Source organism: Drosophila elegans, unplaced genomic scaffold (genome assembly GCF_018152505.1).
Source record: "Drosophila elegans isolate 14027-0461.03 unplaced genomic scaffold, ASM1815250v1 contig_814, whole genome shotgun sequence".
Taxonomy (NCBI): domain Eukaryota; kingdom Metazoa; phylum Arthropoda; class Insecta; order Diptera; family Drosophilidae; genus Drosophila; species Drosophila elegans.
The window spans coordinates 4,371,913-4,396,121 of record NW_024546167.1 but is presented as its reverse complement, the minus strand read 5'-3'; the positions used below and the strand labels follow the sequence as shown (position 1 = coordinate 4,396,121).

General features: G+C 45.0%; 3 protein-coding genes across 7 annotated transcripts in view; 1 reads left to right on the top strand and 2 right to left on the bottom strand.

The window, feature by feature from the left end:
* Window positions 1-165: 165 nt before the first annotated feature.
* On the bottom strand, window positions 166-11,448 carry LOC108134518 (kinesin-like protein KIN-7O). 2 transcript variants are annotated; one of them, XM_017254855.2, is made up of 12 exons: window positions 11,193-11,448; window positions 11,003-11,125; window positions 10,608-10,936; window positions 9,707-10,551; window positions 2,293-5,935; window positions 1,781-2,233; window positions 1,575-1,724; window positions 1,298-1,519; window positions 988-1,236; window positions 806-929; window positions 600-744; window positions 166-532 (listed from the first exon to the last, which is right to left on the bottom strand). In XM_017254855.2, the coding sequence occupies exons 1-11, from the start codon at window positions 11,329-11,331 to the stop codon at window positions 677-679; spliced, it is 6,345 nt and encodes a 2,114-aa protein (XP_017110344.1). In that variant the 5' UTR covers window positions 11,332-11,448; the 3' UTR covers window positions 166-532; window positions 600-676. The 2 variants fall into 2 exon arrangements, with proteins under 2 accessions (XP_017110344.1, XP_041566236.1); XM_041710302.1 differs by lacking the exons at window positions 9,707-10,551; window positions 10,608-10,936; window positions 11,003-11,125; window positions 11,193-11,448 and adding an exon at window positions 9,613-9,699 and having other exon boundaries at window positions 172-532.
* A 759-nt stretch (window positions 11,449-12,207) lies between these two features.
* LOC108134497 (kinesin-like protein KIN-7O) lies at window positions 12,208-20,475 on the top strand. 2 transcript variants are annotated; one of them, XM_017254817.2, is made up of 12 exons: window positions 12,208-12,510; window positions 12,578-12,700; window positions 12,756-13,102; window positions 13,159-14,072; window positions 14,185-14,349; window positions 14,652-18,255; window positions 18,320-18,592; window positions 18,654-18,821; window positions 18,880-19,146; window positions 19,208-19,325; window positions 19,387-19,895; window positions 19,955-20,475. In XM_017254817.2, the coding sequence occupies exons 1-12, from the start codon at window positions 12,372-12,374 to the stop codon at window positions 20,099-20,101; spliced, it is 6,774 nt and encodes a 2,257-aa protein (XP_017110306.1). In that variant the 5' UTR covers window positions 12,208-12,371; the 3' UTR covers window positions 20,102-20,475. The 2 variants fall into 2 exon arrangements, with proteins under 2 accessions (XP_017110306.1, XP_017110307.1); XM_017254818.2 differs by lacking the exon at window positions 14,185-14,349.
* The window catches only part of LOC108134498 (protein abrupt), a 53,650-nt gene continuing 49,862 nt past the window's right edge, over window positions 20,422-24,209 (bottom strand). For all 3 annotated transcript variants that reach the window (XM_017254820.1, XM_041710464.1, XM_017254821.2), the window contains exons 8-9: window positions 23,479-24,195; window positions 20,422-22,573 (exon numbers count right to left, since the gene is read on the bottom strand). In XM_017254820.1, the coding sequence (XP_017110309.1) occupies window positions 22,140-22,573; window positions 23,479-24,195 (1,151 nt within the window). In that variant the 3' untranslated portion in view covers window positions 20,422-22,139. The remainder of the gene's footprint in view (window positions 22,574-23,478; window positions 24,196-24,209) is intronic.

The following is a 24,209-nucleotide window of genomic DNA, read 5'->3' as shown; positions in this document are numbered from 1 at the left end:
TTGGCACATATCGACTAGTCGATTGACAGACATTTTGAGCCAGAAATTCAAACTGAAAACGAAACCGAAAATAAATCGCTTATCATTTTTAACTGTTTTATAAACCAATCTTCAGCCTAAGAACAAAACAAAAACTTGGAAAAAAAAACGCGTATTTTATTAAATGATTTATAAATAAAATAAATTAATAATTCTTTTAACTACGATACCTTATAGAATATAGACTGCCGTTTAAGTCTTTCAAGTAATAACATTTTTCGGATTAGTATATACAACTAATTACAAATACAATTCAATTTGCTTATCACTTTTGTTCAGAGACTTTTTAATAGTGACTAATGGACAGAAACTTAACATTTAAGAATGAACATAAACAGAAAAAAGAATTATAAATTTAAACTTCAACCTTGACAAGATAACACTTAACAAGACAACTTAATACTTGAATTACATCCAACGTGACTTATTTGGTTGCGTCTCGACGACCCTCTTTTTAGTGTATTTGTTTTTTTTTAGCGCATAGTGGCGATTTCTGAGTGGAAACGGAAACATTTGTTAAGATTTGAGAAAAAAATTAATATTTTTAAAGGTAGACCCACCATTTGTGAGAAAACTAATATTGAAAGTGTTGCTGATCTTTTGTTGTTCAGCATGTTTAAATTAAAGCTTGTCTTTTCTAAGATTGCCTCCAGTTCGAATTCAGTCTGTGTTTGCAGTTTGGCTCCGTACAATCGCAATTGCTTTCTGTAGTGGAAACCATAATGTTAGAAAATGAACACCTCGTAGCGAACTAAATTTCTCTCACCCGAGGAATTTGTGGTGTTGGCGCAATCCTGAAAGTCGTTCCAGTTAGACTGCCTGCGGCGTTCATCGTATGCCGTGATCCTTCGATTTTTCCGCTCCGTCGACTCAATCAGCATTGAGGGTTTCTTTAAAATAAAAATTATTTTTAAGAGAGTTATTTGCTTTCTGTGTACAAATAAGTACCATTGCCACACTGGGAGTAGCGTTGCGATCCAAAGTCTTCTTCGCAGTCGTATTTCCGTTGGTGATATTCGATTCACAGGACCCACAAGATTTAGGTGGTTGAAAAGCGGCCAATTCCAACTCAAGCTTAGACATGATCTCGCTGAGCGAGCACAGCTTTTCCTCCAGATTGCGCTTGTCCTCCAATAGACTGCGGATGGTGCCGTCCATGCGCTCCTTTTCGGTACGGAAATTGCTTTCCCTGGATTTCTAGAACCAAAAAAAAATGGGATATAAATTCAGTAAGCTACCAACATCACGATTATATTACCAGAGTTGATCGTAACATCTCAGATTCTTTTGTGAGCTCAACAATCTTGTGTTCCAATTCAAGGCTTTTGTTATTGGCCGCTTTCATGGCTAATTCGTGCTCACTCGAGGACTCGTGAAGGGATGTCAACTGCATCTTAAGTCGAGCATTGTCTTCATCCTTCTCTTTAAGAATGGAAAGCTTTTCCTCAAATTGATGTTTGTATGTTTTTAGATTGGATTTCTAAAAAGAAAAACACTCAATGAACGTTCAAATAGGGTATCTTATTTAATATTACCAAAGTTTTTCGTAGTTTTTCGCATTTCATTGTGAGTTTCTCATTAAGCGAACACAATTGTTTCTCCAGGCTGAGCTTGTCTTCCAATAAATTTGAAATGGTGCCGTCCAACTGATCCTTTTCCTTTAGGAAACACGACTCTTTGAATTGCTAAAGAATGATTCAATGAAAAACCTTGTAGACAATAAGGAACTCTTAATTATTACCAAATCGGATCGCAGCTGTTCGCATTCCTTTGAGAGATCGTCAATCCTCTGCTCCATTTCGAGGCATTTGTTATTTGCCGATTCCATGGCTAATTTGTTCTTAATCGAGGATTCTTCCAGAGATGCGAGGGCTTCTTCGTTGGATATTAACTGAGTCCTCAGTCCAGCATTGGCTTCATCTTTCTCCTTGAGATCGAAACGAAGACCTTCGCATTTATTCAAGAGATCGTTAACTTTTTGTGCCATTTCAAGGTTTTTATTGTTGGCCATTTCCATGACCAATTGGTGCTTAGACGAGGCTTCCTGGAGAGACGCCAGTGCTGTCTTATGGGCTTCCTCCTTCTCTTTAAGAATGACCATCTCTTCATCCAGCTGTTGTTTGTCCTTTTGCAGACCGAATATTATTGACTCCAAGTTTTTGTTTTCTCTCTGGAAATTCTTAGTTTTGGTTTCCTGAAAAAACAAATTTTCATAGAATAATAAAGACAGGAGGTTATGAATATTAAGCTCACCAGATCGGAGCGGAGATTCTCGCACTCCTTGGACAATTCCCCGGTTGCGATGCGGCCCATTTCCAATTTGCGACTCAGCTCCGTTGATCTCTGAGCGAATTCCGCTTCCATGGTTTGCATTTCCTCTGCGAGGCATGCCTTCGATTGTTCCAGTTTGTCCAGACTTTCCCTCAAGGAGGCAGTTAGGGCTTGCTCCTCAGCCAGCATGTTCTGCAGATCGTGGGATCTGCTCAGCTTCAGCTTAAGCTCCTCGTTGCCAGCCTCAAGGTTATCTTTCGTTTCTTGCAAGGATTTATGCTTCAGCTGCAGCTCGTTCATTGATCCCTTGAGCTCGGCCACCTCGCGTTTGAACTCCTCTGTTTGGACTGACATCCGCTCCTCGACTTTTTTGACCTGCGCCACCAGAATTAGTTGCTCCGTGCAAGCAGTGGTTTTTGCATCCACAGCGCTCTTCAGTTCCGTGCGAAGCTGGTCCAATTCAACATCACGACTGGAGATTCCCTCCTCCGAAGCTAAGAGATCCGCATGCAGTCGCTCCACTTTCTTTTGCAAATTGCACGACAACTCATTCGCTTCGGATAGACAAATTTTCAGCCTATCGTGCTGGGACACCAGGTCATCCTGGGCCAGAAGTTTGAGCTTGGCACCGTGCAGTGCTTCCTCGAGATCACTAATCTTGGCCGTGAACGTCTCTAGCTTTGCCATCAAATCACACTTGTCCAACACCAGCACATCCGTGTGCGATTCAAGTTCCTGAATTTTCTGCTTTTGAATCTGAATCTCCGACTGCAGGGTCATCTTCTCCCGTCCCAGTTTCTCCAGGTCCACAACCTGCTGATCCTGTATGTCATTGATCTTGTCGAGTTGTTCACCTTGTTCTCCATCCCCTGTGCCATTGTGGTCCCGAGTGTGCAATTGCAATTGCCTTTGCAATTGCTCTTGGCTTTTGTCGTACAGAAGCTGTAGTTTGGTTTTCTCAGTTTTTAGATTATCCAAGGCCAATTCCCGATCGTTTTTCGTTTTTTCCAGCTCAGCTATTGTGTCTTCCATCGCTCTCCTCTGACTGATCATCTCCTCCAGAGTGATTTCCATCTCCTCAAGCTTTGAGGAGACCTTTTCTCGCTCCTCCTCGGCTTGGCTCAACTGCTCCTTCAGGGTGAGTCGCACATGGCTTATCTCCGCCTTGTGATCAGCTTCAATCCGGATCTCTTTCGCCTCGGCCTCGGCCAATTTTTCCTTCAGGATTTCTCTGATCTTCTCTAGCTCCGCCTGATGCTGGGCATTCAATTTGCTTCTCTCCTCCTCTGCGTGGTTAATCTTTTCCTGGAGAGTACCTCTAATGCCCTCCAACTCCGCCTGAAAGCGAGTCGTTACACTGGAGAGCTCCTCCCCGGCCTGCGATAGCTGATCCCTTAGGGTGGCCACACTGCTCTCATAGCGCTCCTTGCTCGCCTCCAACTCGTGGCTGTAGGAGCGGAACTTGGCGCGGTTCTCGTGCTCGCTCGTCTCCATCTTTACCATGTACTCCAGCTGAATGGCGTTAATTTCAACCGTCTTTTGTTTTTCCAGAATACAGAGATTTTCTTTGGCCCTCTTCAATGATTCTTCGAGCTCCTCAACTTGTTTTTCATAAATGGAGGAGGCGATTGTCTGCTCATGCTTCGACCGCTCCAGTTTCAGCGATTCCTCAGCCAGATTGGCATTCCTCTGCTGCAGCTGGTCAATGAGGCTTAGGTCATCGGACAGCTTCTGCGCCTGGCGATCCAGCAGTTCCTGCTTCTGCTGGGCATCCTCCTGCAGCTGAGCAACCTTCAGCTCCATCGACAAGCAACGCTCGCCCATTTCCTCGATGTCCGTCTGCAACTTGGCAATGTTGCTGTCCTTGAGCTGCATCTGCTTCAGCTGGCTCTCCAATTCGGCCTGCAGGTGGCACACCTTGGTTTTCAGCTCAGCCAGGGATTCCTTGAGTGTGACTACCTCCTGCGATTCGTGATCCTTCTGGGCGGGAGATTCATGGCAAGCTGTCAAGGTTTCCTCGTCAGGAGGACACTCGAGCAAGCTATCGCTCATGGAGCTTTCGGTGGTTACTTTATCTGGCTGATCCCGCGCATTTTGCTTTTCCAGTTCCATGTTCTCTAGGCTACTCTTCTCCACAAATGCAGATTCCAGGCTGATTATCTGTTCGCGCAACTCATTGATAGTTGCTTCAGCGTCACCTATAAGCGTATTTTTCTCCTTCACTTCCTGCTCCAATTGGGAAATCACACAGCGGAGTCGCTCCTCCTCTTTAAATTCAACCTGTTCCTGGGTTAATCGCCTGATCTGGAACCTGTGGCGCTTGAAGGAACCCTTGAGGCTGATGAAATCGGATGCATCCAGCTGGCGACTGTCGCTCTCTATACAATCCGCAGACTCAAGGCAAAGCTTTAAGCCAGGCTCCTCCAGATCGCGATCTAAATTGATGGCTCTGAAGAGGCGACTGCAGCCGGAATGGTGCTGGAGTTCGATTTGGTGAATCGATTCAGACAGCTGGACAAACTGCTGCAGGAGATCACTGTCAGGGTCGAGCTCGTGCTCCGGCTCGCTGCACTCGGTGCCCACACCGGATGACTTCATGGAGTCCACTTCGAAGCTGGAGGGGCGCTGCTTGAGCTCCTCTCGCAGGGCGTCGTTCTCCTGCACACTTTCCATCAGTTGGTTGGATAGGCAGTCGTATTCGCTTTGGATCTCGGCAAAGTTTGCCTGCAGATCGGAGAGTTGTGCCTTAAGCTCTCGGTTCTGTGCCTTGAACTCCTCGGCCAGAGATTCGGGATTGGGGGCTTCCAGCAGCTGGCGCTGCGCCTCCTCCACTCTCTGCTTGAGAGTTCCAATTTCCGCCTGCAGTTTCGCATTGTCGGCCTGCAACTGCTGGCACTGTTCCTCAGATCTTTGCTCCAGATGGTCGTACTCCAGCTGCAGCTTTTGGTACTTCCGCTGGATGGAGTGGTACTCGGCCTGCATGCTCTCGATGGCCAGCTGCTGGGCCTGTCCCTGCTTCTCCAGGTGGTCGTAACGCGCCTGCAGCAGTCCAAAGTCATCCTGGGCCGAGGATATCTGGCGGGAGAGGCGCTCGCAGTCGGTGGTCCGCTGGGACACCTCGCAGCTGGCCTGGCTGAATGCCGACTGCACGCTTTCCAATTTGGTGCGTGTGGCAGCGATCTCGGCGCGCAACTGATCACACTGGCAGGCGATCGAATCGATCACACTGGCATCAGTGGCGGGCAGAAGGTGCTCCAGCTCCTGGCACTTGTTGCAGATCCTCTCGCAGCTGGACTCCAGGTCGGGGCACATTGTGCGCATGTGCTCCTCCTTGCTGTTGCGCAGCACATCCCGCGACAGCTTCTCCAGCGACTGCTGCAGGCTCTCGATGGTGGATTCCTTTTCCGAGAGGGTCGACAGCAGCTTGTTCTCCACCTGCTTGGACTTGGTCTTGTGGGACTCGAAGCGCAGCTCGTGATTCACCGCCGCCTCACTGTTCTCCATCTCCAGCCGCTCAATGGTCTCCTTTAGCTTCTTCACCTGCTCCTCGTACTTCTCGATCGTCTCGTTCGCTAACTGGTTGGATGCAGTAAGAGCAGAGACCTCGGCCTGCAGGGCATCGCAGCTGGAATGGCAAGGAATAGTAAAGAGTTAGTTAATTGGCAGTGACTAAAGAAATCTGGGAACATCTATGAAACATTTTCCCCCGTTTACTTTGCCAGTGCGTCGCCAAGAAAAACTGTTTACTCCGACTGACTAAATGGCTAAATGGAAGCTGTCCGAGGGAATCGGGTCTTTTGGAAAAGACCACTAAAAATAGAAGCAGCTGGCGGCATTCAAGTTGAAGTTGCACCAGGCGAGGTGTGTGGGATACACAGAACTATGTGCATAGCTACAGTGGCGGGCATATTTAGAGTATATTAAAGTATTCCATTTAATAAGTTGTTAAATTATACTTTTGTTTTAAAAAACTTCTTTTATAATGCTCATAGTTTTAGTAGTTTTAACTATAAGTTAGCTTTATACAAATAAATAAATAATGGGATACACAGAATTATGTGCATAGTTACAGTGGCGGGCATTTTTAGAGCATATTAAAGTATTTTATTTAATAAGTTGTTAAATTATTGGTGTAAAAATCTTCAATTAATTATTTTTATAATTTTTTTAAATTTATTTAAAACATTAGACACAGAAATATTTTGCTGATAGGTTATTTAGTGATTATTTAACAATTTTTTTTAAATTGGAAATGATTTTTAAACTGTTTTAGTTAGTTACCTTAGTAAATGAAAAATGCAATTATTATTTAATAAAATAGTCTAGGCGTTGTCGTAAAATTGAAACTTGTTCTAAACTAATAGGGAAGTAAAAATGTAAATAAATTCAGTATTGCAGCACAAGCATAATACCTTATAGATGCTGAAGTAAAAAGGTATTAATTTCATTTATTTACACTACTTTTATGGCAAACTCGAAGGGAGTATTATTGCGCAGTGCTATAACACCGACCTCAGTTGTCCCTGTGGATTGGTAGATGCAAATCTTTCACCCTAGTCACTCACTCACTCACTCACTCACTCGCTCTCTCGGTTGCAGTTAGCCAATCTATATGCGTTACATCACAGTCTATAATGTCGATGGATGGGCAGTAGTAGGGCCGACGTCATCGATCACCCAAGACGATCGGCGGTGGCGGGTGGCGGAACGGAATAGTTTGGAGGTGAAGGTGGTGAAACGTGCTGGCTGTGGGACAGCGGCAAATACAATGAGCATTTCAGAATTCAAGCGATCAAATTATCAAGAAGTTGGCCAGTTAACTGGCTTCTCGATCGGCCGACTGCCTTATCGCTGTGCCAGAGCCACAAAAACAAAACAATCGGCGGCGGTCTATTCGCGAAACTGGCTCACATGCCTGCTGCCTGCTGCCTGCCTCTCTGCACTCCCGGATTCTCCGCAGAAATGTTTCTTTCTCGACGGCTATTTGCGTTGGCGTTTGTTTTGTTTTCGATTTCTAAGCGACCGCACTCCGAGTGGAGCTCACTTGCCCTCTTCGCAGCGACTGCCCCGCGAAGAAAGCGAGGAGAGCGAGCGAAGACTGCGCGAGAAGACTGCCGCGTAGAAGACAGCCGCGTAGAAGACAGCCGCGTAGAAGACAGCCGCGTAGAAGAGCTCGACGAGATCTCCACCACATTTCCAACTCAGGTGCCAGGTGAGCGAGCTTCAGAGGTGAGTTGTAATTTTTAAACTTATTAAATCTCCCAATCAGCCTATCAAGCATGGAAAACCGATATGAAATAATAGTAACGACCCAAAAAATAATTAGTTTATGGATAAAGATCCACTTATAATATGTTTTTGAAATTAAATGTAAAGTAACTTTAGTTGTTTTAAACATATAAACAATGTGTTGACCGCTACAATACCTTTGGTCGTTAAAAGCAATTTTAAAATTCTGTCTAAAAATATGAATATTTTGTTTTTAAATTACTTGATATTACTTATTTTTTTTTTTACTAATTACAATAAAGTTTAAAATAACACTATGTTTTTGAATATAAATATAAAGTTACTATAGTTAGATTTTTTAAAACAGTAATGACGATAAAATGAAAATACCTTTGACCATTATAAAAGTCGTTAAAACCAATTTAAAATTCTGTCTAAAACAAGAAAGAAAGCAAACTTCGGCAAGCCGAAGTTCATATACCCTTGCAGCTATTGCATGAATTAAATACTTTTGAAAACATTTAAATTATGATTTACTTGAGTATATGCTGAAAAACATTGAAACTATGATGATTTGCAGCTCAATTATTAGATAGTTATTTTATATATTTTTATTATTTCTATGGGAGCTATATGATATAGACGTCCGATTTTGATAAAATTTAAACCATAATTCTGAAATATTTAACCATTGCTATATGTCGAAGAACTAAGAAAAAAAATTAAAAAACAGCAAAGTTATAATTTTTTTTCATTTATTTTTCCGATTGTTCCTATGGGAGCTATATGCTATAGTCGACCGATTTTGATGAAATTTAAACCGTAAATCGGAAATATTTAACCATTACTATATGTCGAAGAACTAAACAAAAAATTAAAAAACAGCAAAGTTATAATTTTTTTTCATTTATTTTTCCGATTGTTCCTATGGGAGCTATATGCTATAGTCGTCCGATTTTGATAAAATTTAAACCGTAATGCTGAAATATTTAAACAGTACTATATGTCGAAGAACTAAACAAAAAAATTAAAAAACAGAAAAGTTATAATTTTTTTTCATTTATTTTTCCGATTGTTCCTATGGGAGCTATATGCTATAGTCGACCGATTTTGATGAAATTTAAACCGTAAATCGGAAATATTTAACCATTACTATATGTCGAAGAACTAAACAAAAAATTAAAAAACAGCAAAGGTATAATTTTTTTTCATTTATTTTTCCGATTGTTCCTATGGGACCTATATGCTATAGTCGTCCGATCAGGCTCGTTCCGACTTATATACTACCTGCAATAGAAAGACAACTTTTGGGAAAGTTTCATGCAGATAGCTTTAAAACTAGTTTGCATATAAACGGACGGACAGACGGACGGACAGACGGACATGGCTAGATCGACTCTACTAGTGATGCTGATCAAGAATATATATACTTTATAGGGTCGGAAACGTCTCCTTCACTGCGTTGCAAACTTCTGACTGAAATTATAATACCCTCTGCAAGGGTATAAATATACATAATATTTTGGTTTTAAATACCTTGTTAACTTGATATATTTATCAAAGAAATAATTAAATTATATTATTTAAAACAATACCCCAAAATCTGCAAAAATTTAACCATTTTTTTTTTTTGCTACTAAGGTTAACTAAAATTTTATATTCATCCACTTTTGTATTAGGTTGTGCTCTCATACTCGATTAATATTTTTCTATAGCAAATGTAGATGACTGGGAGTAGAAACCTATATAAAGCGTATATATTTTTAATCAGCATAAATAATAATAATAATCTTTCTTTGTGTGTCCGTATGAACACCAAGATCTCGTGGATTATTAAAGCTTTCTATGTTGATTAAGTTAGCTTCCCTATAAACTCTGAGCTAAAGACATAACAATACGCAGGTTTTGAAAATAAATAACACTGTGCAATGTAAAGATATACTTCGATACCTTTTACCAATAGAATTGCCGTGATAGTAGAATAGAATAATACACGCCTGTTTGGGTATTTATACTTTGAGACTTTTTTATGCGTTTGCAATGGAATACATACTGAAAGTGCAAGATACTTACGTTGGGCAAGCCATCATTTCGTTTTGTCGTACGTTTAGGTTAAAGTGATTTCACAATTTAGAAGGTATAGACTTAATCAAATTGTTTGACTTACTTTTGAACGGACTGCTGATCCTTTTTGATTACTGAACGAACACTACTCGCCGCCTCTTTTTCCAGTAATTTCGGCACGGCAGATGTAAAGTCCATTATATCAACTGGTACAAATTCCTCCTTCAGAGCCGGATTTATGCTGACGGTTTTGGGTGCAACATCCCGTCGAAACATTGGTTTCGGCAGGTTAGACGCCTTCGAAAGCCGGGGCAGACGTGATTCCTCTGACAGAGCGGGCAATGTGGCAATTGTGGCAGTTGTGGCAGTCTCCGCTTCTGGGCCCGATGCTGGAGAGATCCAAGTGCAGCGTCGCTTCTGAAGGCGCTGATCAGTCAGCGAGGAGCTCGAAATGATCTTCAGCATGTCGCGCTTAATGCGCCGCTCCAGTTCCTGCACCTTCAGTTGGCTCTCATTCCTGCGCTCCTCCTCGGCGAGCTTATCCCTATTCATCTTGATCTCACGCTCTATGCGCTTCATCATCGTGGCATCGGAGACCATCTCGTTCACCTGCGGCTTGATGCGAATCTTCTTGGCGCGCGTGGCGAAGCTCAGGGTGGACTGCGACTCCTCCACGCTCGAGGGATTGATTGTGCAGATGATCGAGGTGAAGGCCTTGCCGCCCAGCGAAGCCTGCAGGATGCGGGTGAGCTTAGAGCTGCGGAAGCTGACAAACTTGTCCGCGTTCTCGGACAGGCTCTTTATCACGTTGCTGAGGAAGAGCAGGCTTTGGCACCCTCGGCCAGCCGAATGGTTCGCCCGCTCCGATCCAGCCAGATCCACCAGGTTTAGCACGCTCTGGATAACGACGTCGCCGTCGCTGCGGTCCGACTTGCGGGACTCGATGATCTGCGGAGCACAGATTAGCATGACTTGATACGGGAACAATTGCCCGAAGGACTCACAATACGGAAGATGGCGTGCGAGTGGCTGGTCTCGCCCACGGTGCGCTCCTTGTTGCCCGTGCAGAGGAGGCGCAGAAGGTCCTCCTCGCCGGTGATGATGCACTCCTCGCAGTTTACGTTCACCATCCCGTTTCCGGACTCGTGGATCTTGAGGTCCTGGTTCTTTTTGTTCAGCAGGTCGTAGATCCTCTCATTGTAGATCTCGATGTAGCCCACGCGCAGGAGGAAGTCGCGATCCGTCTCCGTGGAGATCTGCTGGAAGATCTCTTTGGCGGCCAGCACCATGACACCCGGGTTCTGGTCATCGCCCATCATCGTGTGTGTCTTGCCTGCATGGTGTGCATGTTATTAGGTACATAAATATTCATGGGAGTATATATAGCACAAGTACCCACCCGACGACGTCTGGCCGTAGGCAAAAATAGTTCCGTTGAAGCCCTGCATGCAGGCGTGCACGATGTGCTTGGCCATCCGGTCGAACACCTCCTGGTTGCTGGCGCCCTCACCGAACACATAGTCTGCAAGTGGAAAAGGGGGAAAAGTCAGGACTGGGACTCGATTCTCTACATGACCACGAAGACTCACCGAAGACACAGGGCTCCGCGTGGCTGTCCGCCAGTTGGATGGAGCGGCCCTCCTTCACCTGCCACAGGGAGGTGAGCCCGAGCTCACATGGTCTCACTTTGATGCACACCTGGATGGAGCTGGCGTTCTTCGCGGACATCTTAGCGGTTCCTTAATTTCAACAATTTACGATACGGACATAAACAGATTTTAGAGTTTTAGGAAAGCTTAATTATCGACATCTTTGTTGCTCTAATAAATTCGAACAAATACCGCTTCTAAAACGAACCAGTTCCAGAAGCGAGATTACTTGCATCGCCGGAACCAGTTCGATGTCAATGGTGCTTTTTCGGTTATCGATCTTGTCGGAACTAGGAAATATTTTTAAGTAAATATAAAACAAGAAAACTCATCAAAAATTAAGCCCTAAATTGACTTTTCTTACTGTGACAAAACGTTAAAGATTTTATCGGGGCTCAGAAAATACATGGGTCCTGAAAATTTAAACGCGGTCGGAGGCTTAGGCTTTTTCTAAGTACAGCCTCTCAAATTTGTTTACTGTAAAAAACTGAAGACACAAGAACCTTTTGCAAACAAATAAACAAATACAAAGTTGAAGATTTCGTTTAAATACATATTTTATGTTTTGTGTCTGTTTTGCTAAGGTTTAATTGTTTTGAAAAAAAAACTACAAAACGGTTGCCTGCTAACGGTAATTTTAAATAAAGCGCTCAAAAAGTTAGGTGAGATAGCAATTCTAAGTCGGCTCGCAGATTTTCAATTCTTTGTACTTAGTTTTTTGAAGAAACCACAAATAAGCCAGGAACCTAATACTGCCAATTCTTTGGAACATGTAAAAGTTTTTGAATACCCCTCGTTAAAAAAAATCAGAGTTTTCCCATTACTCTAAAACTCGTCTCTAGTGTGAACGGGTCCTCACAGAACCGCCAAGAACTATTTCAGAACCAGTTAACCCAGATTATAGATACATCTATCGAACTAGTTCGAGACAACAAGCGATTATCGAAGCGGTTGCATCCCTGAAAACGCAAAGCGGTATTTGTTCGAATTTAACTGAGAATTAGCTAGAAACAAAGATGTCTATCATTACTTGTTACCTGTGAAACATTTGAACGTTTGTTTGTCTCCATCCAGTGCTTTGTGTAACGCAAATTGTTGATAGAAGAAGAAGCAATAAAGATGTCCGCGAAGAACGCCAGCTCCATCCAGGTGTGCATCAAGGTGCGTCCCTGCGAGCCCGAACTCACCTCCCTGTGGCAGGTGAAGGAGGGCTGCTCCATCCACCTGGCGGACAGCCACGCGGAGCCCTGTGTCTTTGGTGAGTCTCCTTGGTCATGTAGAGAATCGAGTCCCAGTCCTGACTTTTCCCCCTTTTCCACTTGCAGACTATGTGTTCGGTGAGGGCGCCAGCAACCAGGAGGTGTTCGACCGGATGGCCAAGCACATCGTGCACGCCTGCATGCAGGGCTTCAACGGAACTATTTTTGCCTACGGCCAGACGTCGTCGGGTGGGTACTTCTGCCATATAGGCTCCTGTGACTTCTAATGTACCTGTTACTGCAGGGAAGACCTACACGATGATGGGCGACGGCCAGAACCCGGGCGTCATGGTGCTGGCCGCCAAGGAAATCTTCCAGCAGATCTCCACGGAGACGGATCGCGACTTCCTCCTGCGCGTGGGCTACATCGAGATCTACAACGAGAAGATCTACGACCTGCTGAACAAAAAGAACCAGGACCTCAAGATCCATGAGTCCGGAAACGGGATGGTGAACGTGAACTGCGAGGAGTGCATCATAACCAGCGAGGACGACCTCCTGCGCCTCCTCTGCATGGGCAACAAGGAGCGCACCGTGGGCGAGACCAATATGAACGAGCGCTCCAGCCGCTCGCACGCCATCTTTCGAATTGTGAGGCCTTTCGGTAGTTTTTACCGTATCTAGTCATGCTAATTTCTATCCCGCAGATTATCGAGTCCCGGAAGTCGGACCGCAGCGCCGACGACGCCGTCATCCAGAGCGTGTTAAACCTGGTGGATCTGGCTGGATCGGAGCGGGCGGATCAGACGGGTGCGCGGGGAGCTCGCCTCAAGGAGGGCGGCCACATAAACAAGAGCCTGCTCTTCCTCAGCAACGTGATCAAGAGCCTGTCCGAGAACGTGGACAACAAGTTCATCAGCTTTCGCGACTCCAAACTCACGCGCATCCTGCAGGCTTCGCTGGGCGGCAATGCCTTCACCTCGATCATCTGCACAATCAAACCCTCGATCATGGAGGAATCGCAGTCCACCCTGAGCTTCGCCACGCGCGCCAAGAAGATTCGCATCAAGCCGCAGGTGAACGAGATGGTCTCCGATGCCACGATGATGAAGCGGCTGGAGCGCGAAATCAAGGAGCTGAAGGACAAGCTGGCCGAGGAGGAGCGCAAGAACGAGAGCCAGTTGAAGGTGCAGGATCTGGAGCGGCGCATCAAGAGCGACATGCACAAGATCATCTCGAGCACATCGCTAGGGGACAAGTGTCGGCAGAAGCGTCGCCGTACTTGGTGTCCCACCGCTTCGGGCCAGGAGTTGGACCCTCCGGAGTCCGGCACCGCGAACGACTGTCTTGTCCAATTCTCAAAGATGTCTGCATTACCGAAACCAACGTTCTTTCCCCATTCCAATTTCGGCAGACGATTGGGTAACATTCCCCAGACCATTAACATTCTCGGTTCCCTGAACATTAGCACAGATGGCAACGTGGACGACGAGCAATTCCTGCCGGCAGAGTGCGTTGACTTCGGCTCCCCCGGCATGGATGTCCAGATGGCCAGGCTGACCAGCAGGCAGTTGCCAGACCTTGCCCTAACCCCCATCACGAGTCAGATGGGTCCCGTAATGTGAGTACCCTGTTTTACCCTCACCATGCTTTTGACCATCTTTCATGCTATAACCATTACCCAACACTCGCATCCATCTACGCACAAATAACACGATCATTTGCTTGCGCAGCAAGGAGAAGATTAAGAGGGAGATCCAGGACCTGCAAATGTTCACCAGCTTAGAGAAGCAGTGCGAAGCGGATTTTGAAGAGGTGAAGGTTTTGAAAGAAAGGCTGGAAGAGAACACAGCTCAGCGGGAGCAGTTAGAGCTAGATTATTCCACCGAAAAGGAGCGGTGAGTGCAAAGTGGCTTTTTCCAAGGCAATGATTGATTATACTTGGAATAAAAAAGGAAACTAGCTTCGTATTTGGTTGATAACTTGTTCGATTTTTGGGTTTCGGGAGCTATTTATAATGAATAACAAGAAATTCAGTTCAGTTTTTAAGTGTCGAATAACAAAACCTAGTTTCTAAGAAACAAACAGCTAATAAATTATAGCAAATCTAATCAATGAAGATCAATAATTTATTCCAGCTTTATTCTTTCATAATTCGATACAGAATTTAACTGAGTATTTCTCACTTTTCTTTTTGTAGATGCGAGTCTCTGCAGGCAGAGGTCACCAACTTGACAGCTGCCAATCAGGCGGCGAATTCAAAGATCCACGATTTGGAGGAGCAGCTGAGTGCTCTGAAAGAGACTATGACCGCATTGGAAGTGGCAAATCGCGATGCAGTGAGCCTGGAGTTTGAATTCGAGGCCCACAAGAAATCGTCGAAACTGCGTGTGAATGAGTTGCTCTCAGTACTTTCAGAGAAAGATTTGGCGATAGAGAAATTGCGAAATTCCCTCGACGAATGCAATCGGGAAGTGCTGCGCAACAGCAAGGAGGCCAGAATGCGTTCCATTTGCCAAGCTCCGGAAGAAAGCGTCGACGGAACTTGCAATAAGTGTGAGCAACTGGAGTCCTGCGAGTGTGATCATCTGCGAGCCGAAATCGCCGCCACTCGTGCCAAGTTGGACAGTGTGCAGTCGGCCTTGAGCCAGGCAAGTAGTGAGGTGTATGTAAAGACCACGGACTGCGAACGCCTCTCCAAGCAAATTTCCACTGCCCAAGATGACTTTGAACTGCTTCAGACGAAATACAACACGCTGGAGCAGCAGTGGCAGGGTCAGCAGCTGGCCATCGAGGCATTGCAGTCGAACCATGACACTATTCAGGCAAACTATCAAAAGCTGCAGGAGGAGTACGAGCATCTGGGACGCACGTCAAAGGCTTCCGAGGCTGACAATTCCAAACTGCAGACAGAAATCGAAACTCTCAAGGAGCAAGTGATGGAGGCCCAGAGCATGCTTAAGGATGCTCAGGTCTCCGCGTCTCTGGCAGAAGAATTTAAGGCAAAAAATCAAGAGCTTAAAGCGAAAATCACTGATTTAGAGTCTAACCTTAGCGAGATCCAAAGCGAATACGACTGCCTATCCAACCAACTGATGGAAAGTGTGCAGGAGAACGACGCCCTGCGGGAGGAGCTCAAGCAGCGCCCCTCCAGCTTCGAAGTGGACTCCATGAAGTCATCCGGTGTGGGCACCGAGTGCAGTGAACCGGAGCACGAGCTCGACCTTGAAAGTGATCTCCTGCAGCAGTTTGTCCAGCTGTCTGAATCGATTCACCAAATCGAACTCCAGCACCATTCCGGCTGCAGTCGCCTCTTCAGAGCCATCAATTTAGATCGCGATCTGGAGGAGCCTGGCTTAAAGCTTTGCCTTGAGTCTGCGGATTGTATAGAGAGCGACAGTCGCCAGCTGGATGCATCCGATTCCATCAGCCTCAAGGGTTCCTTCAAGCGCCACAGGTTCCAGATCAGGCGATTAACCCAGGAACAGGTGATATTGGAGGAGGAAAGGCGACTCCTCGATATCATTTCACAACTGGAACAGGAAGTGGCTGAGAAGAGTGCCCTTATGGAGGCCACAGAGGCAACCATTAACGAGATGCGCGAGCAGATGAGCAGCCTGGAGTCTGCCCTGCTGGAGAAGAGTGTCATAGTGAACAAGGTGGAGGATTACCAGCGCCAGATCGAGTCCCTTGAGAAGCAAAATGCGGAGATGACAATGGTGTACGAGGAGCTGCAGGACAAAGTAATCCGGGAGAGCTCGATGAGCGAGAATCTGCTTGTAATACCGCCTGACGATGATACCCTGCCAGGCGTCCACCCCTCAACTCCCGGTATGAAAGATCAGGAACCGCAGGAAGTGGCCACTCTCAAGGCTTCCCTTGCTGAGCTGAGGACCAGGGTGTGTGCAATGCAGGAGGAGATCGACAGTCAGCTGCGTCAAATGCAACTCAAAGACGAGAACATCGCCAAACTATATACGGAAATCGAGGAGATGAGCGAGCGCTGCCTATCAATGGAAGTGAGGATGGCGGAGTTGGAGGAGGATGCCAAGCAAAAGCAGGAGCTACTGGATTGCCAGGCGCAAAAGCTGTCCGATGGTGTACGCCTCATCGATCAGTTGCAGGAGAAAAATGCTCAACTTGTCCAGCAAACGACTAAAGTGGAGGCTCCCTCAGAATACGTTAACCAAATCGAAGAACTTCGAGAATCGTTAAGGACAGCAAACGAAGAACTAAGGGACACGAAGAGGGTAAAAGAGGATGAAATCAATGCCCTACAGCTGAAGTACATGATGAAGATGGAGGCCAGCGAGAGCGAGAATTGCGCCAAACTCCGCTTGTGCAGCCAGGAGTTGGAGGAGTGCAAGGATCGCTATGAGAGCAGTGTGGCCGCTTTAAAGGATCAGCTAACGCAGGCCGGAGAGGAGCTCGCCAGTGTAACGGCTCGCTGTCAGACGGAGTTGGAAGGCATTAGGGGCACTCTCCAGGAAAAGATTAACCACGCAGAGGAAGAGAGAAACAAATTGAATGCCCAGCATCAGGCGGAGCTTGATGGGTTAAGAGAAGCCCTGGAGAAGAAGATTGCCGAGGCGGAAGCACAACAACTCAGTATTGAAACCACACTGAAGGAGCAGTTGAGTCAAGCGCAGGAGGAGCGCGAGAAGGCAACCTCAAAGCTTGAGGAAATGAAAATTACTCTTGAGGAGATGATAGGTCACAGAAACACAATGAGAGAAACAATTGCTGAACTGGAGAAATCCAAATCTGATCACGAATTGGCGCTGGATAAAGTGAAAGCGGAGAGAATGCAGTTTGAGAATCTGTACGAAAAAAGCCAGGAACAATTGCAAATTCAGTTGAGCAATATGGAGCAGAATAACTTGGATACTCAGGCACACAGTGAGCAACTAGAAAAGATCACTGAGCTGCAGGCACAGTGCGAGCAGCAAGTTCAAGACATGGAGAAGTTAAGTCAGGAAAAGATGACCCTGCAGTTGGAGATTCAGGAGGCAAATGAACATCTGTCAAACAGCCTGAAGAAATGCGAGGAACTTGAATTGCAAATGAATGCTCTTAAAACGCAGAATGTGATGGAGAAAAGCGATTTAGAGGCAAAGCTAGAGACTTTCACTGCCAAGATGAGTGATCTCGAAGAAGCACTGCAAAAGGCACAACTGAAGACTCTTGAGCATGATGATCTGATTTCCCAGCACGAACGACTCAAAATCTGTCTTTCCGAGGCAAACGAAGTGTCGTGTAATCTGGAGAAAAAGATTGAGTGCCTGAATTCCGAACTGCTTACTTCCCAGGAAGGAATCTCTAATCGAGACGATGAAATCAAACAGCTTCGCTTGGAATTAAAGCACGCTTTGGATGCCAAGGATACTACGAGATCGGAACAATTAGAACTGGTAGCTCAGCTAAAAGCAGTCGAGGATAAAATGTCAACTCAGGCGGGCAATTTCCAACGCGAGTTGACCGATCTCAAGGGTTCAATGGATGAGCTGCAGCTGAAACTTAAATCCCTGCAAGAAACGAAAGATAATCTTGAGGCTGGAAATGAGGAGCTTAAACTAAAGCTAAGGAATGCTCAGGATCTGCAGAACGCTTTGGAAGAGGAGCAAAAACTGTGCACATCACTGAGAGCAAATATTGCCAATCTGGAACAATCAAAGACTCGCCTCGAAGAGCAAATGCGAGTCGAAGTCGATCAAAGATTCATGGAGATGAGTCGGAATTTTGAGCTTAGCCAAAACACAATCGGGGAACTAACAACAAAGTGCGAAAATCTGCGTTCCCAACTGGTAAGTCCAATTTCCATATCCATATCCACCTTAACATTATGATTCTATGGATACTTTTTTTCAGGAAACCGAAACCAATAACTTCCAAAGGAAAAAAGAGAGCTTGGACTTGATAATATCAGATTTGGAAAAGGAAAAACAGGAACTGGAAGAAAAGCTATCCATTCTTAAAGAAAAAGATGAAACCATTGATCGACTGAAGGCTCAGTTGACATCGAATGAGGCAACTCTTTCATCTCTGCAAGAAGCCATGGAAGCGGCCAATAATAAAAGCCTCGAAATGGGACAAAAGGTTGATGAACTTTCAAGAGAATGCGAGATGCTACGATCCGAACTGGTAAGATCTTTAAGAGAATCCATTTCTTAAGATTTACTGAATATCTTCTTTTTTTTTGCAGCAATCAAAAGAAGCGTGTTTCCAAAAGGAAAAGCATATGTCGGACGGAACCATTTCAAGTTTATTGGAAGACAAACGCGGCCTGGAAAAAAAGTTGTGCACGTTCAATGACATTTTGAGCAAACATGAGGAATTTACAAAGGAGTGCGAGAATTTGAGATCAACTCTGGTAACATACAAGGCATTTTGTTGCAATTTTTTTGGTTTTTTAATGCCTTTTTATTTAGAAATCCAAGGATGCCAGTTTCCGTATGGAGAAGGAACGCATGGACGGTACCATCTCCAGTCTGCTGGAAGACAAGCGTAATTTGGAGGAAAAATTGTGCACGGTCAACGACATTGTGACCAAGCTTCAGGGTGAACTAACTGCTTTGCAAGCCATCAAAGGGAATGGAAGCAACGCGTCTTTCGAGTCAAATGCCTCGAACGGATCGCCAGTTAATGCGCCTGCTAGAAAGAGTTTGGACCGAAATCCTGGTGCCAGTGGCCCAAGGGTGAATATTAGTTTAGCCTGTTATGGTTACAATTCTTAAACTAATTATTTTCGATCTGCAGAAATCGTTAACTTCGGAGACTGAAGTGCGGAGGAATCGACGAATCAGCGTTCACGATGAGCGGAGGCAGTCGTACTGGAACGACTTTCGGGAATGTGGCACCATGACGGATCCCGTAGGTAAGTGCACTTGTTCTTGGCGTGTCTAACAAGATCTTTTAATCGAAACGAATAATTTCAGACAATAATTGCAACTGCGCGGAGCTTAACGCTAGGCTACAGGAGTGCCAGCGGGACTTCTTCATTTGCGAAAGCAAGGTGACGGCATTGAACATGGAGCTGAAGCACCATCCGCTGAAGGACGAGAATGCGCAATTGAAGAGGAGGGTTCTGGAGGAGCAGGAGAAGGCACGCGCCGAGCAGAAACGATTTAAGGCAAAGCTACACGATCTTAACGCTCGGATCAATGATCTCACTGATGCTGCAGCATCATCTGCAATGCCGATTGCCGACCAGCAAGAGCAGGCTAAAAATAGTGTGAGGCCTGAAATGGTAACAAGGGACACACAGACGGAGTCCGAACTGGAGGCAATCCTGGAGAAAACCAACACAAAGTATCAGGATGCTGTTCAGTTGCTGCGTTTCCGCTACAACCTAATCAAAGAGCTGGAAGGGAAGGTCAGGCAAAACGAAAACAACGACACTTCGAACATCACCTCACTTACAGCTGGTCAAAACAGTGCGCTCAAGGTACTTATTTTCTTAGCTGTAATAAGTAATTAATATTTATTGAACCATTATGCTTGCAGGCGCAATGTGAAGCACAGAAGAGGGAACTAGCTGTCATCCGAAATAAATACGAGTCGGCGAAACGCGTATTGGGAATGCGGAAAGATGAGATGGATAAAATTCGAGCAAAACTTGCTCAATATGAAGCAGGTGAATCAACTAAATAGGTTTCCAAGCTGTCATATTTTTAGTGTACAGATCTTTAAGGCGTTGGTTTTAAGTTCTCTATAATATGTCATTAGCAAGCCTTTTAAAAGTCATATTTTAAACTTTTAGTTAACCTTTTCATGCGCAGGTAAAAACATGTATTTAAAGCACACATAATCTTAATAAGTTTAGGTTGAACATTTGCATAAATTGCCAAATTTTTCAATTGCCTTTTGGGTGTTTTCAACTTAAACGTGTCTTTGATTTATAGTATATATAGTTTTTAGTTTATATATTCCACGTGAACTCGTTCCGCAAATTTTGAGAAAAACACAGATTGTCTTCATAACGCGGCTTTATTGTAATATCAATAAATATTTATATAACTTTCTAAGCACATGGATGTCTACTTATATTGCTTATGTAACGACTTTTAACTAATATATTTTAAACTAACGACTTAACCGAATTGCATTAGCCTTAAATGCATTTCAAGTCTAGAAAAATGCCATCTATTGCACTCCCCCTGCTCCAAAATCTGGGCAAGAGTGAGAGGAGGGAAAAGTGTCTAAAACCGAAGGTACAAACTAAACGGGGTAAATAAAAACCTAAAGATACTCGCCATGTACTTAGTTGCTTTATTCACATCCAATATCTTGCTAAGCTATGTAAATGACTGAATTAAATCCCTTATCGTTGGTAGTTAAAACACTCGAAATAAGTTGTGGGTGCGGTCAAGAACTTACAAATAAATATCCAAGTAAATTACATTTAAATTAATTGAGGTAGAAAATTACTAAAGTAACACATATGTTGGTCATAAGGCAAGTGGTAGCGACTCTTGTAGAGTCATCTGTGCTCATCTCCGATTGAAGCTAACCATAAACCTAGGATAACTGAGGCATATTCGAACTAAACTAAATACATACATACAGGAAACGCGTAGTTGTTACATCTATCTATGTCTTGCTCGCAATGCTGCCGCATAAACTAACTAGCCTAAATTACATTTAAGTATATGATTCGCACTGGACATCGAGTGCTAGCGACCGAATGCTGAGTATGCTGAGGTATTCAATTCTCTGACAAATAAGTACAGGCATTCATATGTATTATCTTTAGGTCTATATACGTATACCGAGTGTGCACTGTATACCGTATGTGTGTGTGTGTGTGTGTTGGTTGTATAAATAATCAATTTCTTGTATGCTGATCCCCCATTTGGGGTTTGGTGGCTTCTAAAACTACGGGCAGCTCTCTGCTGTTGACAATTGGCAAGATTCCTGGAGACGGAGAGTATAGCGTTCAGCATACAGGACCATTCACAACTCATGGAAGTTAAAAGTTCGTTTCGGGGGGGAGGGGAGCTCAACTCTATCTATAGCTGGCTGAGGTAGTTCGGTTGAGTTGTTCGGCCTGTTCCTGAGATATGGTAAGCACTGTGGTGAGCCACCAATGAACTGGAAGGCTGTGGCATGCATGGCACATCTGAATTAACTGCTGGCGTCTGGTGGTACAATACTAACATACATACGTAAGTGTTAAATGCGACGGATCGTTTGGGGGCTGGCTGCTCTGCTCTTCTGATTCTGATCTAACGTGAATATTTTCATGTATTTACAGGCTTCTTCTTTCAATGTGAAATCTATCTTACGACACTAGACTACCATTATTACACTTTAGGTTTGTTCATGCGGGATGGGTTTGTCATTCATCTTCATCTTCATCGACTTGTATACACAGCAGGTACTTGTGTATGTAAATATATATATGTAAAGGGGTATATATCTATATATATATATCCGTATAGGTAGTCGGTATAGGTAGGTTTAAAAAGCACAACATCGAATTCTACTAGGCCAGCTCTGGCAGCGGCACAAATATGATTTTAGTCCTAGGTTTCACTATCGTATTGTATCGTATCGTACACATAAACTGGTATACATGAGGATAAGGCTACTCGTTACATATGTTCCATGGGTAATCGGTATACAACTTGTCACGTTCATGTTCACGTTTATATACGTGCTGATCCTTTGCTGGAATCTCTGGCTGCTCCTATGTGTTGTGCACTCCCTCGTCCTCCGAGTAGTTCTCCTCGGCATCGGAATTGGCCACCTCATGGTTGCTGCCCGACTGGTTGATGTCCAGACCCAGGTCCATGGGTTCCGATCCGTCCCGCCTTGAGTCGCCCTCGTGGTCCGCCATCTCCTCGTGGCCCAGCATCCGACCGCCCGAGTTGAGGGCCAGCGGTCGATGGGCGTTTGGCGACAGGCTGCCCGCCGCCTGATCGTGCCGCAGTATGGGCTCAATGGTCAGGCCGGGTCCGCTCTGTCCAAAGGCGGGATTGCCGGCGGCCAGCTTGCTCAGATCGAACTGGCCAGGCATCAATCCCGGCGGCAAACTGTCCAGACTGTGACCCATCGCATTCAGTTGGGCCATCTTGGCCCGCAGTGCAGCTGCAGCTGCCTGCTCCTGCGACATTCCCATTCCTAAAAATTAAAAAAAAAAAAATTAGTTATTGGATTCTCAATTTAAAGGTATAGACTAGAGCCCTTGGACTACTCCCCTCATCAAAACACCTTAAGCAAATCAGCTCACAATATTTGTCTAAACAATTAGGTCACATTTTTTTAAAATTTTAAATAATTTAAAAATAAAAGAAATCTTTTAAATCAAGTAGCACAATCTTTTAATATTTTATTTTACTTTTATAATATGTTATTTTTTTTTAATTATTTAAAAAAAAATATTCTTCAGATTATTAATAAGTTATTTTATTCAATAATGTTTGACCGCGAATTCTTCAGCTAAATGAGGACTTATTTTAATTAGATATAAGCCGCGAAAAAGGTATCCCTTATGGATCGCGGTTATATAAGAATTTTTAATCCTGGGCGATCATAAATTATTTTATGATATTTTACTGCCACCTTAAAAAATGCATTGTTAAAATTTGACTAAAGCTGTTTGAGGTTTTTTTTGTCTGAGTAAAGTGTGTTTGTTTGTTTGGACCTTCTCGAGCTGGGATTTTTTTAAAAAGTTAATGGAATCATAACCCATAGGAAGAGCTGTGACCCGATAATACCATGATTCCATTACCTACACCCAGAAAAACCAATTCCTTGATTAAAGGAAAAACTGCCTTTTAAGAATGGACTAAACATCTTCTTAAAAAATAATAAACAAAAATATCCTAAGAAATTACTTAAGTGATGCTCTTAGGTATTTTTTCCTAAATGTTTTGGTAAGCCGATCTCTAAGGCAGTGTTTAGTTTATTTTTTAATGCCCCATTTTTTTCCCCTTAAATTAAGGAGTTTGTTTTTCTGAGTGTTTGATTCGCAAGAATAGAGTCTATATATAGTATACAATACTATCTTTAGAATAGACACTCACCGAACGTGTTCTCCGTGATGAACTGCAGATAGGTGTCCAGCAGGGACTGGCCGGCGGCATTGCTGTTGGGCATCTGCACGCCCAGATCCTTGGGCTGGCCCAGAGCGGCAGCAGTGGCCGCCGCGGCGGCCGCCTCGTTCCGCATCCGGGCATGCCCAAAATTGCTCAGCAGGCTCTCGTGGTAGCGGCTCAGGTCGCTGCTGCTGCCGCCCATGCCATAGAGACCGTTGCCCGTGGTCAGATCCTCGGGATCCTCGTCGGAGTCCTCGGCATCGTCCAGTGCTCCACCGCTGGCGTTGCTCAGGTCCAACTTGGCCTGGCCACTGCCTCCTCCTCCGCCACCGCTGCCGCCACCGCCGCTGCTGCCACCGCTACCGCCGGTGGGCGAGGCACGGGCCCTCAGCTCCGCCGGGGAAATCTTCACGCCCGCCTTGGCCAGGAGGCGCGAGGCGAGGTCCGGATCGAAGGCGCTGGGCATGGGCAGGACGGGCAGATCCTTGGTGGAGATGCCGCGGTGCTGGCGCGACATGTGCGAGTGCAAGGAGTTGCGCGACTTGGCCACCGTGCCGCACAGGACGCATCGGTAGCCGGGACACACGGTGTGCTTGTCCTCCAGATGGGTGCGCAGCGTGTGGGCGGAGCGGTAGATCTTGCCGCACTTGGGGCACGGACGCGGATCGGTGGCCCGCACACGCATCTCCAGCGAGCGTCGCGAAACTGTAAGACACAAT

Coding starts and splice junctions, on each gene's coding strand:
- LOC108134497 (XM_017254817.2), top strand. CDS start 12,372: ATGTCCGCGAAGAACGCCAGCTCCATCCAGGTGTGCATCAAGGTGCGT. Junction 12,701..12,755: donor CTACGGCCAGACGTCGTCGG/GTGGGTACTTCT, acceptor CTGTTACTGCAG/GGAAGACCTACACGATGATG. Junction 18,256..18,319: donor AAAATCTGCGTTCCCAACTG/GTAAGTCCAATT, acceptor ACTTTTTTTCAG/GAAACCGAAACCAATAACTT.
- LOC108134518 (XM_017254855.2), bottom strand. CDS start 11,331: ATGTCCGCGAAGAACGCCAGCTCCATCCAGGTGTGCATCAAAGTGAGA. Junction 5,936..9,706: donor GATCAGCAGTCCGTTCAAAA/GTAAGTCAAACA, acceptor TTGCCATTCCAG/CTGCGATGCCCTGCAGGCCG. Junction 1,725..1,780: donor AACAGCTGCGATCCGATTTG/GTAATAATTAAG, acceptor ATCATTCTTTAG/CAATTCAAAGAGTCGTGTTT.